Source organism: Puntigrus tetrazona, chromosome 20, assembly GCF_018831695.1.
Source record: "Puntigrus tetrazona isolate hp1 chromosome 20, ASM1883169v1, whole genome shotgun sequence".
Taxonomy (NCBI): domain Eukaryota; kingdom Metazoa; phylum Chordata; class Actinopteri; order Cypriniformes; family Cyprinidae; genus Puntigrus; species Puntigrus tetrazona.
The window spans coordinates 3,801,335-3,817,225 of NC_056718.1; the positions used below are offsets into that span (position 1 = coordinate 3,801,335).

Here is a 15,891-nt window from a genome sequence, read left to right on the forward strand (position 1 = left end):
AGGTATTTTACAAATATAAGTACAATGTAAAAACATGTACAGAATCAGTGTATTCTACCAAATGTTTAACTCAAATGTAAGTACATAGTAGTTAAGGCCACCTAATATAAAGTGGGACTCAACATTTCTAGGGGTCATCCAAACAGAACCAGAATAAGATGCAAATTAGACCAGACTGATCACAGAAGTCATGACCAGTCCAGATGGTGGACACACTTCGAGCCCCTTAGTATGATCTTAGCTTGTTTAAATATCCCAGCCTACTTGAGAACTGTTGCTAATCATGCCCATACATCATGGATATGCAACTGACAAATCACTGTGTGATGCTGTCATGTATATGGACCAAAATATCTAAGGAATGTTTCTTGCATTATGTTGAACCTGTCACAATGAATTAAGGCAGCTTAATAAAGGCACTAAATAAAGGGTGTATTTAATCACTGACTGTATCAGCAACATCAAACATGTGTTTACCTGCCACAAGTCTAAGAATTTCCTATGAACAAAAATGTAGCTCTTTCTAGATCGGTTACTGAACCAAATTACCTGTTCAAAATTAATGAATCAAGTCTACAGGCAGATATATCGGCATTTATACATCAACGTCCGCATCAACAGCTAAATATGGCAGATGGAAAACTGGCAACTTATTCAAGATGCAGACTACTTGTCATATAATCTATTCAAAAAGCACAATCACATAATAAAACTGTGACAACAATCACTATTAATTTAAGTAAATGAAAAGTAATAATCAGCAATATGCAGTACTGTAGAAGTACTGTATTTTTAGATTTTTATTATTATTTTTTTTTTTTGATAATGCATTTTAGACATTCTACTTATTGTAAATAACTACATGTTAACATCGTGTTAACTAATTCTCATTAATTTGCATTAGACATATAGTTGCAAAATTACTTACTATTAGTAGAATGTCTAAAGTGGACCATCAAAATAAAATGTTATTATGATTTTTTTTTCTGGTTCACTTAAATGAAAGGTTCTTGCCATCACAAGTGATTGCTTAAAACTCAGAAGTTTCTCACATATCAAAGCTGATATCAACATTAGACTTTTGCTTATTATCCTACCTTGATCATAACAGAAATTAACCATAGTTCCCAAACAACGGTATACTACTGCTAAAATGTTTTATACGGCCCAAAACTTGACAAGAAATCAACATTTTTGAGTACAAGTTGGGTAATGGGTCAAATGGGGTCATGCATGAGAGAAAAGTTCAGACCCTTCACACTGTTGTCATGAAACGGAGTATAAATGAGGGACGATCCCTATCTCAGAGGACATTTTGCTACACTCGCCCTGGCTTTAACTGAAATAAAGTGCCTGCCCTTTTTAGTACTCCTTGGGTAATTCTAACTCGGCAAGTCTTTCATCACTGTTGGCACAGGCTGTGTCTTAGAATGTGGCAGGGACAGGCACATGAGCATCCACTGCTACGCGGCTGATATTAATAGCCAGACTGGGGATAGAGAGAGAGAGCAGAGGAGAAACTAGTAGCAGATTAAACAGCAGAGACAAGGTGACCTTTCATTATGATGGTTATTATAGACCACCCATGTGTGTCGAGAGCCACGAGTGTGTATTTGAGTTTGTCTGTGCATGTGTACTCTATGTGCATGTCTATGTGCTGACAGCTCCTAATGGAATCTGCTTCTGGATGTGGTAAACTTCATGAAAGAAGCCATGAATGTCACTTTAGCTGAGGCAGGACATTTACTGCATGATACAGCTATTTGGCTCCAGTGGGTTATACAGTCTATGTTCAATAATTACATCTAATGATGCAACATTTAGAAAATGAAAAGAGTACTGAGAACTGTAGCAACAAAAAAGACTCCACATTACATACAGACTGCTGATGAGTCAATATACAGTATAAAATAAGTATAAAGCATGTATATCCAAACTAATGAGAATCAGGTGCACAACCATAATGCAGATCATAAAAAATTCACACTGTTGGCACACTGTTGCTTCCAAAAACTCATTTAAATTTGGATTTAATGAGCTCACCAAAGTATAACAGATGTGATGTTCTAAATAACATTTAGAACTACAACAGATCTGCATTTCAGCAAATTCAAGATTATATTTACTAACCAAATATTATGTAAAGGCTTTTAATTATTTAAAAGCATTGCAATAAATATACATTACAAAAGTTACTTTAGAAAATAATGGATTTTTCTTTTACTTTTCTTTTTACTATATCAGTGAAAATAAGCATGTAACTTGCTTGTAGTAGACAGAAATCTTTTTAGTTAAGATTGTCTGTTGGTTAAAATACATTACACAACTTTCACCTATTTTTTTGCCCCAATATATAGTCTTGGAAAAGTGGGAGATAGATGTTGAAAGTGAGAGTAAGCCTGAAGAGTTTTAAGAAGAAGGAGTAGACAGGTTTCACAGAAAACCTTGCAGTGCATGATGGGCAAAGCTTCTTGTTTGCTACAGAGAATGATTCCATCCAGATATTTTCAGCTGATTTTAGGACACGTATAGTGATGTATGACATGCTTTAGCTAGCTAAAGTAAGGCCCCAGTATACTTCTAACAAAATCGGGCCATTGTATTTAAAGTTTTAGCGCCATTTTTACGCATTTTGAACTATTGAACTAAATAAATAAATAAAAATAAAAACATGTTTCTGCAATCCATTAACAAAATTCTGAACTCTATTGTGTGACTAAAATGTGGTAAGTAAGTAAAAAGATCAAGGACATACATGAACCACTAGTCCTATAGCAAATTCATGTTAAATTTTTATTTTAAATAAAACAGTTGACTTCAATCTCACTGTTTTCACTCACTGTACCACAGTTATATTGAAATTCACTGGGTAAAACAGGTTTTTTTAAAATTCATAATCATTACAGCTTTGTGTGAATAAATGACCACAGAAATGTGTGTCACATACATATTTATGTAATGCATCTCAGCTCTTTATTATTTATTTTACTGCAATCAACAACTTGCATGACCTGGTCATCTCAGCATATACATATGCATCTTCATATTGTTCCTAATGATAATGTAGCTTCTCATCAATTCAACCTTACAAGTCAACAAATCTGGCAAAACACACTATTGTTATATATATATATATATATATATATATATATATATATATATATATATATATATATATAAACATATTTTCTGATATTTTTGATTTTGACTTTACATATTAAAATTAACTAACTCAAATAAAGATATGTTTATGCATTCTGAAAATGTGACCCCGGATTGTGTTTGTAGCAGTAGTCAACACTACATTGATTGTTTCAAAATAATAGATTTTTCTTTTATGCCAAAAATCATTAGGGTATTAAATAAAGATCATGTTCCATCACGTTACATTGTAAAATTCCAATTGTAAATATATAAAAGTCTTAATTCTCAGTATTTTTTTTTATTTTAGTCAAATACTGCCCTATCCTAACAAATAATACATCACTGGAAACCCTCTTTATTCAGCTCAGCTTATTTAAATGTACCACAATGAGACCAGTTGCTTAAAAGAAAATGCATAATTGACTACTAAAGTGAAGCTAGATTTGCGTGCAGATGCCACGTTTGATATTGTTTTTCTTATCTGTTCATGAAATCCATAAATGTTTAAGTAAGACTTAAGTGTACAAATACTTTCTGGGACCTCTGTATCTTATGAAAGGCATTAACATCCAGACAGGCTTTTTATGATGTCATTTACACAATGTGCATGTGTGCATGTGTGCATTCGTGCATGCACACACGATTATGCACATCTTATAGGACCCACCTCTTTCAGGCAGCCCATGAAATTATTGCTGACAGGAGATCCAGGCAGGTCAGCAGTGCTTGGGCTTCCCCCCACATAGAAGAAATCATCTGAGCCCAGCATAGTGTAATCCTCCTGAGTGTATCCTGTGGTGGTCAATATACCATCAACCGATATAGTCACCTGTTAAATGATGACAATATAGAAAGACAACAAATTAATAACTCATTTAAATACATGATTTTAACCTGAGCGATAACATTGTTTTATTGTTTATTAAAGTCTGTCTTGTTCAGATTTGCCCCTATATTGGGTCACTTACTGCTAACACTCTGGATGATTGATCTGAATAAGATTTATTGGTGATAGTTTAGTACAGGTTCACGGGACAGGTAAAGAAAATATTGCTGGTGAATATTTTCTTCATCTTTGATGGGTTAAGAAAATGAATTCTTATCTGGTTTGGAATATTACTAATTAGGGTTAGTAAATGTTAAAACCAAGGACAAATTATTTGTACTTGTTTTAGTTTTGGGGGATACGCTACTTTGTCACACGCTCAATCATACACATAAACAGACATTCAGACACATACTTGAACATGCATGCATTAAAGGAAGGCATTAACTACTGTCAAAAAATCAAAGTATCCTTTTTTCAAAAGGTCATACTGAATAAACATGAGAAGAGTTGATGATTCATTGGTTCAATGAAAAGGGGAGGAGCAAAGCCACAACAGCCAATCAGCAAGCACCCATGCAGAATTTAAAAAAAAAAGAAGAAAAAGCAGGAAGGCCATGCAACTAGACACACGGCACTGAAAACACATGCAGTAGACACAAACACGGGTTGTTGGTGGAAGCGGAGTGATAAATTGAATGTAGTGTTAGTCACAGTGATATATGAGGCTGAATGGGATGGTGGAGATGTGGACATGCTATGAGTGGTGTGGAGGTATCAACTGCCAGAGTTCCCAGAGTTCTTAGGTTTCTCTTGTGTGTTTGTTTATTTTCGGGAGGCTCTGCAAGGTGGAAATTTCCCCTGTGGACATTCTTGGAAATCCTCTGTCAGTTATTGCCGACAGTCCTCGCAAAAAATGTGGAGGCTTGGTGTGGGGAGAAAAAACACTTTACGAGTTACTGTGAGAGTCCCAGTGAGGATGTGGAGATCTACATAACGTTAACGTGAGGACGTAAAAGCCAGCCTGATAAACCAAAAAAAAACAAAACAATAAGAAACAAAACTGTAAAAGAAGGGAGGGAAGTTTGAAAGGGGGGTAAAGGGGGGGATGTGAAAAGTCCTGGTAATACAAACCCATTTCCTCATTTTTTGAAAAGAGTGTCTAGAATGAAAATCAAAGAAAAAGAAAGAAAGGGAGAGGGACACACGGCAAACCAAAAAAGGACAATAAGAATGATATCTACCAGACAATGTAGTTTGTTTACCATAGCGTGTCCAATGCCTGAGTGCTTTCAGGAAGAAGGGGGGAGAAAGGAAATCAAAACAATAGTGAACAGAACGGTTGTTAATAAATGGACGAAATTAAAAGAGAAAGAAATTAATGATGAAGATTCAGGGTGTTAGTACATTAGTTTGGTTAGAAACAGGTTAGTAATAAAAATGATCCCATGAATGAAAAGTGTTAGTCCCAAAAACAGTTTCTTACCAAGATGTAAGAAACAGAAAGGGAAAGACAGATTAAATAGGAAGTATACAGTATAAGGAGAGCATTTAGGCAAACGGTTAAGTCACGACGGTTAACTATTTGACTAGCTGTCTAACAACCAACTAATTAGTGATTGCTGATTAGTCTTGGATTTTAAGGGTAGTGTTATAATTAGGATTCTGCTGTGCTGTCCTTAGAGGCTTTTATCATGCTAAACGTATAGCAGGCTAAGTTCATTCATAAAAAGTTTAATTTTAGTCAAAAACTGCCCTATCCTAACAAATCATACATCAGAGGAAAGCTTATTTATTCAACACAGTGTATTTAAATGTAAAAACCACAATGAGACCAGATGCTTGAAAGCAAATGGATAACTGACTACTAAAGTGAAGCTAGATTTGCGAATCATTGGTGATCGATAATTGTTGACTAGTTTTAAATTTTAAGGGTAGTGTTTTAATTAGGATGCTGACGATGATGTCCTTAGCCTGCTATGCGTTTAGCATGATGAAAGCCAAGATAAAAGACAAGCTGTGTCTTTAAATTCATCATTTTAAAAGCAACACCTTTTGTCTTGCCTGTAATTGCATCATGTAGTTTTGGACTATTATCATTACCATGATTGTCAAGATAAAATGTATTTTAAAACTAGCTAGTTTTGAATACATTTTGAAAAATGTGTTTTAATGCTGCTTGCTATTCAGTCCAGTAAAACTGTAACATAAATAAAATTAAACATCAGTAGAGATACTGTATCAAAACAGAGCTATCAAGATTAAATATGTAGCAACTTTAAGTTCTTAAAGTGATCAGGGAAAATTAAAAACTCAGCATTTTGAAATAGTTTAAAAGACATTCTAATTATAATGTTATTGTTTCTATTTAATTTTTTACTAATAAAATTCCTTTGTGAAATAGGTAGGTACATAATTCACTTTTAATTTATTCAATCAATTTTTATTAGTATTTATAAAGGAAAGAATATGCAAATTACGCCACAGAACACTTAAGTTAAATTAATAAGCACTTAAAGAGTCTTAAAATCATTTATTCTTCAATAAGGTAATAACACCAGCAAATAAAATGTATAATTATAGTTACAATTAAGTACTTTTATTTGCCAGCATTAGTATATGTTTTTATTTATTTTATTATCAGTAACAGATCATTTTACATTATTTGTGTATAATCTAAATTATATTTATGAGCTCCACTATTATTTTTTGTCACAACCAGAATGTCTGTGCTCCCAGCCCAACTATCCCCAATATTTTTTTTTTTAAACAGCAATGGCCATAAATTAGAGAAAGAGAAAGAGAGCAAGAGAAAGAGAGCTCCTTCTGTCTGTCAGCTCATACACTAGTCTGAACAATCCCATGAGAGTTGTGCTATATCTTTTACCAGTCTGAACAAAGTAGTGACATGAAAAAAGCACTTACTTGTCAAGCCCTCATCATATTTTCACTCCATATAAATCTTTCTCACCTGCCAGTGAAGTTTAAGGTCAGCCAAACAAATCAAGCATGATCTCACTGAAGAATCAAACCCAATCCTTGGACATACAAACCCTCTTACTGGTGGTAATTTATCAAAGGCTTCATGTACAAGATTACACTTGGGGCCTCATTTATAAAACCCACATACTATCCAATATCATTCTACATTTTATGGATTTCATTCCACTTTAAAAGTGACAAATCTAGATTTAGATTTCAGTTCAAAAGACAAAGCCTAACATTATTAAGCCATTACAATGTTAAATGATAACAATAATTGTAAAATTATCATAAGCATATTTAACACCCTAATTACTATGTTTCATTAGTAATTAGGTTAACGTGCAATATGCTGTAAAAAAGTGACTGCTAAAGTATGTTATGACTATGCACAAACTTTAAGCAAGGAGAATAATTATTTTTGTGGAATATTTTAGGAAAAAATATTTTTTTTTTATATGGCAGGCTAAAGCACCTAGGACTAAAAACTCTTCCTTGAATGTTTTTTTGAAAATGTGATTTCAAACTGTATTACTGATTAGGTAAAGTTAAAATTACATCTGTTGTTTTTTATTAGACTTTTGTGCTTATATCACACTGTACAAAAAGAGGGCATTCTGAATTAAATGCCATTTTCAGGTCTGCACAGTTAGGAAAACATTTAGAACATTATTCTATGTTTACACTTAAAATGATTAGGTGTGCCTTTATAAATTGGGGCGCTAGTCTCTTCGGTTAAAAATGTATTTAAGACTCACTGCAAAGATATTTGCTCATAAACAAACTGCTGGCTTTGTCATACCGCCATATAACTATCTTAAACAAAAAAGCAAAATAACTGTTGACTACTATGCAAAATGCGATTGGTAAGATTAAACTTTAAAAGTTCGCTGACATTGTAGAGCTTTGGAGAATAGACTGAAAGGATTTGAAGTCAAGCTTTGAGTTTTCTGATGCCCTTGAGTGATAAACCATGTCAAGTAACAGAGATAAAAGACTTCAAGGTTTGAAAACACAGAAGGAAATAAGAACATACTCTTTTATTATTAGGAAACTAGTTAACAAATTGCAAAGCGAATAAATTCAGTCTTAATTATATATTGACCATTTAAAAAAAAATCATCTGATTGTAAACCAGATGCAAAATAATAATATTTAAATTAGGACATGAACTAATTCTCCAGCTAACTGTGAGTAGTCTTAAGAGCAGCCATCGTCTAGTGATTACCTGTCTCAGGTTGCGTGTCACTTTGATGTCATGCCAGGCGTTGTCATTGAACTTTCCATTGACGGGCTCAACGATAGCCTCAAAGGCTCCTGAGCCCAGGTTGATGACCAACGAAACAGCACCGTCTTTCAGCGCAAGGTTAACGTAGTCAGCCGACTTGCCCGTGTGGAGGATGAGACCATTGCGTTGCCAAGTTTTGAAGGATAGAGTGATCTCATCACTGCTACTTTGGATAGGATTCTGAGACAAGTCATAGCAGAAGTACTCCGAACCCCGGAAAGTCGCAACGTTGTCCTCGCGTGCTGAAAACAGTGAAGAAAAAAAATACAACATTAATTTGTTTTCGATTTTGATGTTGGTCTTTGAACAATGCGCGTTAAAAACAATCATTCTGTTACAAAAGTTTGAAAGTTCTGTCAGTGTTAAAACCAAGATTTCCCTAAAGTGACTTTCTGAGGTAGATGCAGACAGAGTGGGATTGTGGGAGCTTTGTCAGAGCACTGAGGTGAAGCAGCAGACCATGAATTCACATTGGAGCTCCCATGCAAACACCCTTCACTCTGAATAAGGAATCAGAGAGTGTTGTGTTTGATCTAACCATTTAAGAAATAACCTTTCTGGAAGTTTTCTTTACATTTTATCTGGAAATGTCCTGCTGATGAGGCCTCAAGTGCTTTTCATGATTTGAATCCCAGTGCCTCTTGGCAGAGGAAGCTTATTTCCGTATCCAACATTTGAAGTGTGACATTGCTATTTGCAAATTACCCTGCAGTAAAGGAAGAACAATGGCGAATGTCTTCATAAATCTACAGGGCTTGTTTCTTTCATGCTAACTGTTCTCTTCCCCTAGAATTTCGGCTTGCCAAGGGATGTATCAGAACTCACTGTCAGCTCCCCTCTGAGCAAATTACAGGGACAGAAAGGAAAGGGAGGAGAGAGAACAAGTGAAAACAGGATGGGAAGAAAGCAGAGATGTAAGATGGGGCTGTGGGAGTGACAGAGACAGAGAGAGAAAGGGGAAAAAAATTTAATGGAAAGCTTAAGATAAAATTGAGATGAAGAGGAGAGGGTAAGAGAAACTTGTTGTGAAGGATGTGCATTATGTCACGGTACAATGAAAGCCTGAATAAGCACATCAAGGTAAAGGAACAATTAGAAAAAGATTTTCATCTTTTGTTTTATGTTATGCCTAGATTTAATCAAAGTGTGTATGTTTACTAGAATCTTATATACAGCTGTGTTGAGTCAGGTTGTATACTACATACATTCATAAAAAATACTTCAAAGTAAAACATTTTAGGCACAGGTGTCGCTTATTTGGTTGGATTTATACCTTTTGGTTCACAGAATTAATCAGCAATTCCATCTAGCACCAAAATGTTGTACATTTCACCTTCTACGAAAGAATTTTCAAATTGGGTACCATAAGTACTCAGAGAATTATTAATTCACCTGTTTCACAAGGCCAACCAGCCACACAACAACAAGTACTTATAATATTAAATAGATTATTTGATAAGCAGTTAACTAGCCTACAGTGGTCTACATAATTATTAACTTTTTTAATTAGTTACAAAAAAAATAGATGATTGTAAAAAAATGATGGGTTCACTTAATGTGTGTGCTTGTGTGTGTGTGTGTGTGTGTGTGTGATAACAACAATCACAACTGAATTTATTGATACCAATGCATCACTCTCCATTTAAAACTAACCACTTATGTTTATTTATTTATATAAAAAAAATAGTTCAGTCCTTTTTGTAGGCAGGAATTTTTAGTTTCATGAGTTTAATGAGTCTCATGAGCAAATGTTCTGGTTCATTAATTAAAGGTGCAATTTCCGTTCAGATTAATGGGCATGCTAACAAACAACCAATATCAGAATACTATATTTCAAAAGCCTTAGCAATATACACCCAAACACACACAGCAGACATGAGGGATGTTTCCTCTGAGGTAATTCAGTACATTACAAATCGGCCTAACCATATATGGATTCCAATATCTTTGAAACACTGTATTATTACTTTTACTAAATCACTACTGCATGAAGGAGATGCAAGGTTATGCAGAATAAATATTAAAAGCAATAACTTATTGATTCAAACGTGCTGAGGGAAATGAATTCTCTCATATTTGCTTAGCCTAGACTCAAAGCTGCAAAAATAAATACTCTGGATATTCTCATAAGGGCCACAATTGATGTTAGATTTCCCCATAGCTTTGATGGGTCAACACAAGTATCAGTAACTTGCCTGTTTTTCCATAGCAGTCTCTCTTAACGTCTGATCTCATGTGATCTCACAGGGTCTCCAGGAGGGACAGAGTCTCTCCAGCAATGCTGTATCACAGTTACATCTCAACTCAGCCTTATCAGGGTCATCTACAGAGGGCCTGATCCGATGTCACTTACGCAGAGAGCTCTTACACAAGTTATTTCCACTGAGACACGTCTGCATGCAGAGGTGGTCATATGCCTTAAGACTGCATGGGAACCATGCATTATCCAAAATAAAAAAAAAATAAAATAAAATAAAAAATAGGCAATATACTGTATAATGTGCTGAAATAGCTTGCAATTCATTCAGAGTTATTTGAATGAGTTATAATGAGTTATAATAGATACTGTTCTATAACAATGGCTGGACAAAAATAAATAAGTAAATAAAAAGGCAGAAAAAAGGAATATTTTACATTACACAGGAGCAAGACAAATATTAGCTTTATTACCTGTTTAAATTAATGAATGCAATCTGGTTATTGATACAGTAAATCAATGTTGAACATTCCTGCAGTATTTGAAATAGAATAATGATCTGCTAAAGTGAAGGAGAAAGAAACAGTGCTTGCTTTGCATTCTGTGCATTTTACATTGATTGTCACTCGCAGGGGAAGTTTAATTTTCTGCACTGCTCAGTTTGCAGCTCAGCTTTGATTTCAAAATCCAATGGAGGCAATTAGCTAACTCATTTACATGTCCCTGATCCGCGTCAGCTCTGACATTTGGCTTGGCAGCGCTAAAGCCATTCTTTGCACAGGGATGACCCTGCTACCACCAGGGAGAGCTCTTTCACCCTGAAAAACCCTAAACAGGGAGGTCAAATTAATGACTTGTGTTTGTGATTCATGACTTGGTGGAAACCACACATTTTTAAGCTATGGTGATCACTTGACTGATGACAGTTTGAAACCGACTTGAAACAGTTCTCAGCATTGCCCCACACTCCCATTTTCTTGCAGTGTTTTGACACAAAAGTGTCCTTAAAAAAGTGTAACGTGACCAATTCTAACTTGTTTTCACAGTTTCCACAACACACCAGGTGGACAATAACACAGTATATTTACTTGATTACTGATTAAGTACACTTTTTAAGTATCTGCACTTTACTTGATTACTATATAATTTCAGACAAATAGTGTACTTTATATTTCTAACTAGGTCAGCGAAGGAAAAAGTCATTACTATGAAGCAGTCTTTTTTTTTTTAAAGCAGTGTTGCTTTAGTGAAGTTATACAGTTACAGTTGTGTTGCTCGGTTTTAAAGCAGGTTTGATTTTTGTTTTGATTTTTTGCACTACCATTTGGCTTTTGTTGGGTTGGGAGTAGGGGTGTTTTTTCTCACTTGTTTAGTTTGAAAGGTTTTCACAATTCCATAAACTCTTTCATATATTATTGCAAGTATTACATATAACAATAAAAAAACAGGTCACTGACATAAAACAATTCATTTACCTTTGGTACTTAAGTATTTTTAAAAGCAAGCACTTCTGTACTTTTACTTAAGAAAAATAACTTGTAACGGAGCATTGACCAGCAGCATTTGTACTTTCACTCAAGTTATGAAGTTGTGTACTAAATATTTTTAACACTAATAATAATAAGACATTTTTTGTAAGCATATCAGAAATAGAACATATTTATTTTTTTGTGACAGCTGTAATTATATCTAACAGTATTAACTTTTATTTTAATTAAATAAACACAGCGTTAGTGAGCAGAAGTGACCTTTAAAACATTAAAAATGTAACAGAAACATGTTTATGACAAAACATTTTGCTAATTTTAAATACTGTACCTAGGTAGTTCAAGACTGCAGTGGGACATAAGTTTTCCCAGAGTGGGAGTATCGTTTCCATGGCAACATTGACATTGACTCTGATTGGTGGATCTTCAGTATTATGGTCAGTGTAGTTCTTCATTAAACATGGATTAAAAATCTCATGGCTTCAATAGACACATGTCATCTATTTGTACAAAACATACAGTATATTTCTCCCAAAAGAAGTCACAGTTTGAAGCTCGTTGTCAAGATGTGTTTTCAGTCTGTTGGAGGGTTGTTTTCGCACCCTTAATGCTGCTACAGATTTAGTCATCTAGGAAGCAGGCCTGCTACTGGCTTCGGTAATGTGGCGTGAAGAATCCGCAGTGGCAGCAGCCAGCGGTGTAACGTGCACCATCGTGCCTCCAAACTGCATCCAGCATCCTCTAACACAAGCACTGCAGATATCAAGCTAAAAATAGAAGGCTAATTTCTGCATGACAATGCCGGAGCACGACTTAAGAGTGGGAAGCAATTCTGGAAGCCTCCTACATGCTGATGAATCAGGACCGGAAAGAGCGAGCTTAGAATCAGTCATGTGCAGAAATGGTGTGCTGTGAATGAGAGTGGGCAGGTCTCAAGGGTGACCGTACACCAACCTGCCAGCTAATGCAGCCTTAGTGGAAAACAAGATGTGTAAGAGGCAGGAAGCAATGATGCTGGCTGTGATTTGTTGCGTCAAATTCAACCGTAAACAACTGGTAACATCTCTGATGACAACGCGCTCACGAGCGGAGGGTTTGGGTTAGTGTGAGAAAACATTAGAACAGAGCCTTGATGTCTGTGTTTAAAATTACACACACTTGTGCAACTGGGAAACAATGAATAGCTTGAAAAAAAACATATATTCAATAATGCTTTACTTTTAGGCTCTATTAGGGTATTAACTAACATTGACAATAAGCAGTATTTAAAAAAAACAAAACATTAAATTAGCTCAGAACCATTATACAAGATTAAAATGAATTGCATAATGTATATAGTAAAATTTACATTTGATCAGTCTATTAATAGCCTGGGAATCAAACCATACTATCCCGCTTAAAAAATGTAGCAATACATAGTTACACAGAATAAAATATGTTTTTTTTCACAAAAAACTTAGAACTTAGTGCACATCATACTGATCACTTACATCACTGATTACTTTTTTCTCTCTCTTTTTTTTAAAAAAATGAATGCTTCCCCTTTAAGCAGACGCAATGTCAAATACATGCTCTTTATGGTGATGAGCTCTGTTAAACTCTGATGTCATATTAATGCAGTGCTGCCTTTGGTGTAGCATTCTGGTCTGATAGCTCATCACCCCACTGTCATCTGGTTGGTTAGGGACAAGCGTCCCACCTGTCTAGCTGAGCTCTGCCATTAGACAGGTGTCGGGTGTGGTGGTTTCCACGGTGAATGATGAACGTACGGCTGACAGGGGTAGGGTGGGGGTGTGCAAGGGTCCCTGGAGACTAATCCCATCAAAAGAGGCAGTGATGCAGAGAGCTGGGTGCCACGCAGCAATGGTCAAGCTCAGTGTAAGACCGATAGCAAAGATTTCAGTCTGTTAACACACTTCCCTTAGGATCCAGTGACGACCTCAACCTCAAACAGCATAGTCTAAAGTAGTAAAGTGGTGAAACATGAATGTGTTGTAGGAGCAATTCATGCGAAAAATGAATCTGTAGTGACTGTTACATAATTTACCACGTTCAGACCAAACCATAGTTTGCCCACTTAGTGCCGCTGTAAAATATTACTCAAGGTCAAGTGGGCTGATGATGTTAGCAAACATGTGAAGTCAAATTAAAATTCTACTTGCACAAGAGTCTGCAACTAGTGCAGTGTTATTTCAAGCTGCAAAAAAGTTTACTGCCAAAACTCCCAAATTTGACTCCAAAGTTTTGTTATTTATATTTAAGCTGCATTATGTCAAACAGTCAAATATAATTCTTAGAAACAAACAGGTGCTATACATGACAGCAATTTAATCAATAAATAAAATAAATAAACATTAAAGCAAAACCTTTTATTGTATCTTTTTGGAGCAGCAAAAACTGATTAAAGATGTAGAATTCTGTGCCGCCATGCAAGAAATGCTTGGACTGAAATAAAACATCAATTTCTGTGTCAAATTAAAAAATGTTTTATAACCTTAAAAACATATTTTATCACATATCTAGATTTTTCAGTTCTTCTGTGCTCCTCTAGCTGTTTTTAAATGCAAGAATGCATCTTGTGCAAACAGCTCCTTACTCATTCAGTGTCGCTGCTCTTTATAATGTCATTTGGCACATCGCCTGTTGAAGTAGCAGGCCTGGATGACTTGCAAATACAAGCTTGAATTGAAGATACTCAGAAAATCACTTATTACAGTACTTACAGGTTGAAGAAATGCATTTTTGTTTAGCATCTTAAATGCTCTTCCATATTCTGGAAGCCATGTAAACAACAAATTAAACATTAATTTACATTTTATTATGTAGAGAGGGGACGTTTCTTCCTCATTTTAGAAGTATACCGCATACCACTGAATCAGACGAAACCCTCTTTACAGCTTCTCTCTGTCTCTGACTGTCTCTGCCCCCAGACACCCACCACCAACCCCACATCCCTCCTACTTCTGGCCTTGACGGTGAAACAGAGCTCCCTGGACCATGACTGACAGTACTGAGAGCCAATCACTCATCTAGAACGGTGCACTGCCTTATTGGCCATTATCTCTGCTGTCAGCAGCAAGGCAGAGACGTGAGTGGTGTCTATCCCAGCAGCCTCTTTGTTTTTGTCCTGTCTCCTTCCATCCACTGGCAAAAACGCAGCTAAAGCCAAATGCTGAAGCTTGTCACCCTTTCATGTTATAAATCTATGACAAAAAACCCCATATTATAGCTAATGTGTGGTCAGCATCCATCACCGTCACTTCTAGTGTGCACTCTTGTGAGATAGGACATTGGTTTTAGATCTTGCGACCATTTGTAAAGCATTTTACAATTACAATCATTTTAAACACAAAAATGTTGCCAAAAATGATGGTTGTGTGAAGTTGCACCAGAATAATTGCACATAATAACTCTTGACAAGCACTCTGGAGTTGCGGAAGGTAAAGGGTTACTGAAACATGCTGTAACTTCTACTGCAAGCCATAGCTAAGTAATTGAATGACGTGCATCAAGTGACAACTGAGGGTCATATATGCAACAATTACAAAATGTTCAAACAATCACTTATGCTCCAAAAAGGAGAAAGGTAAAATTCTGGGGTGTATTTGAAGAGGTGTATATTGGTTTCTTATTTTACCTAAATATCTTTATTAATTCATATATATATATATATATATATATATATATATATATATATATATATATATATATATATATATATATATTATTTTGTGTATTACAGTTCTTCAGATGCTATAGAAGATACTTCTATGTTTCCCAGAAAACAAACAAAGTTCAATTTATCCTGATTTTCAAATTCAAAAGGTCAACTCCAGTATCAGTGCAGCAGGAAAACCAAAGAATTTGTGGGATCTGGAGGATCTGGAACAATTATCACATAATATTTATTTATTTAATTAGATACTTAATTAGATAGGTAGCTAGCTAGTTAGTTAGTTCGCTAATT

General features: G+C 35.3%; 1 protein-coding gene across 24 annotated transcripts in view; it reads right to left on the bottom strand.

The window, feature by feature from the left end:
• Positions 1–15,891, bottom strand: part of nrxn3b (neurexin 3b) — a 231,778-nt gene that overhangs the window by 163,046 nt on the left and 52,841 nt on the right. For 19 of the 24 annotated variants that reach the window (XR_006247236.1, XR_006247239.1, XR_006247238.1 and 16 more), the window contains 3 exons: positions 8,181–8,482; positions 5,236–5,259; positions 3,812–3,973 (listed from right to left, as the gene is read on the bottom strand). Coding sequence is in view for 19 of the 24 variants with exons in the window: in XM_043219681.1 (XP_043075616.1) it covers positions 3,812–3,973; positions 5,236–5,259; positions 8,181–8,482 (488 nt within the window). In the remaining 5 variants the exon portion in view is untranslated. The remainder of the gene's footprint in view (positions 1–3,811; positions 3,974–5,235; positions 5,260–8,180; positions 8,483–15,891) is intronic. The other 5 variants (XM_043219675.1, XM_043219674.1, XM_043219667.1 and 2 more) reach the window with 1 other exon arrangement.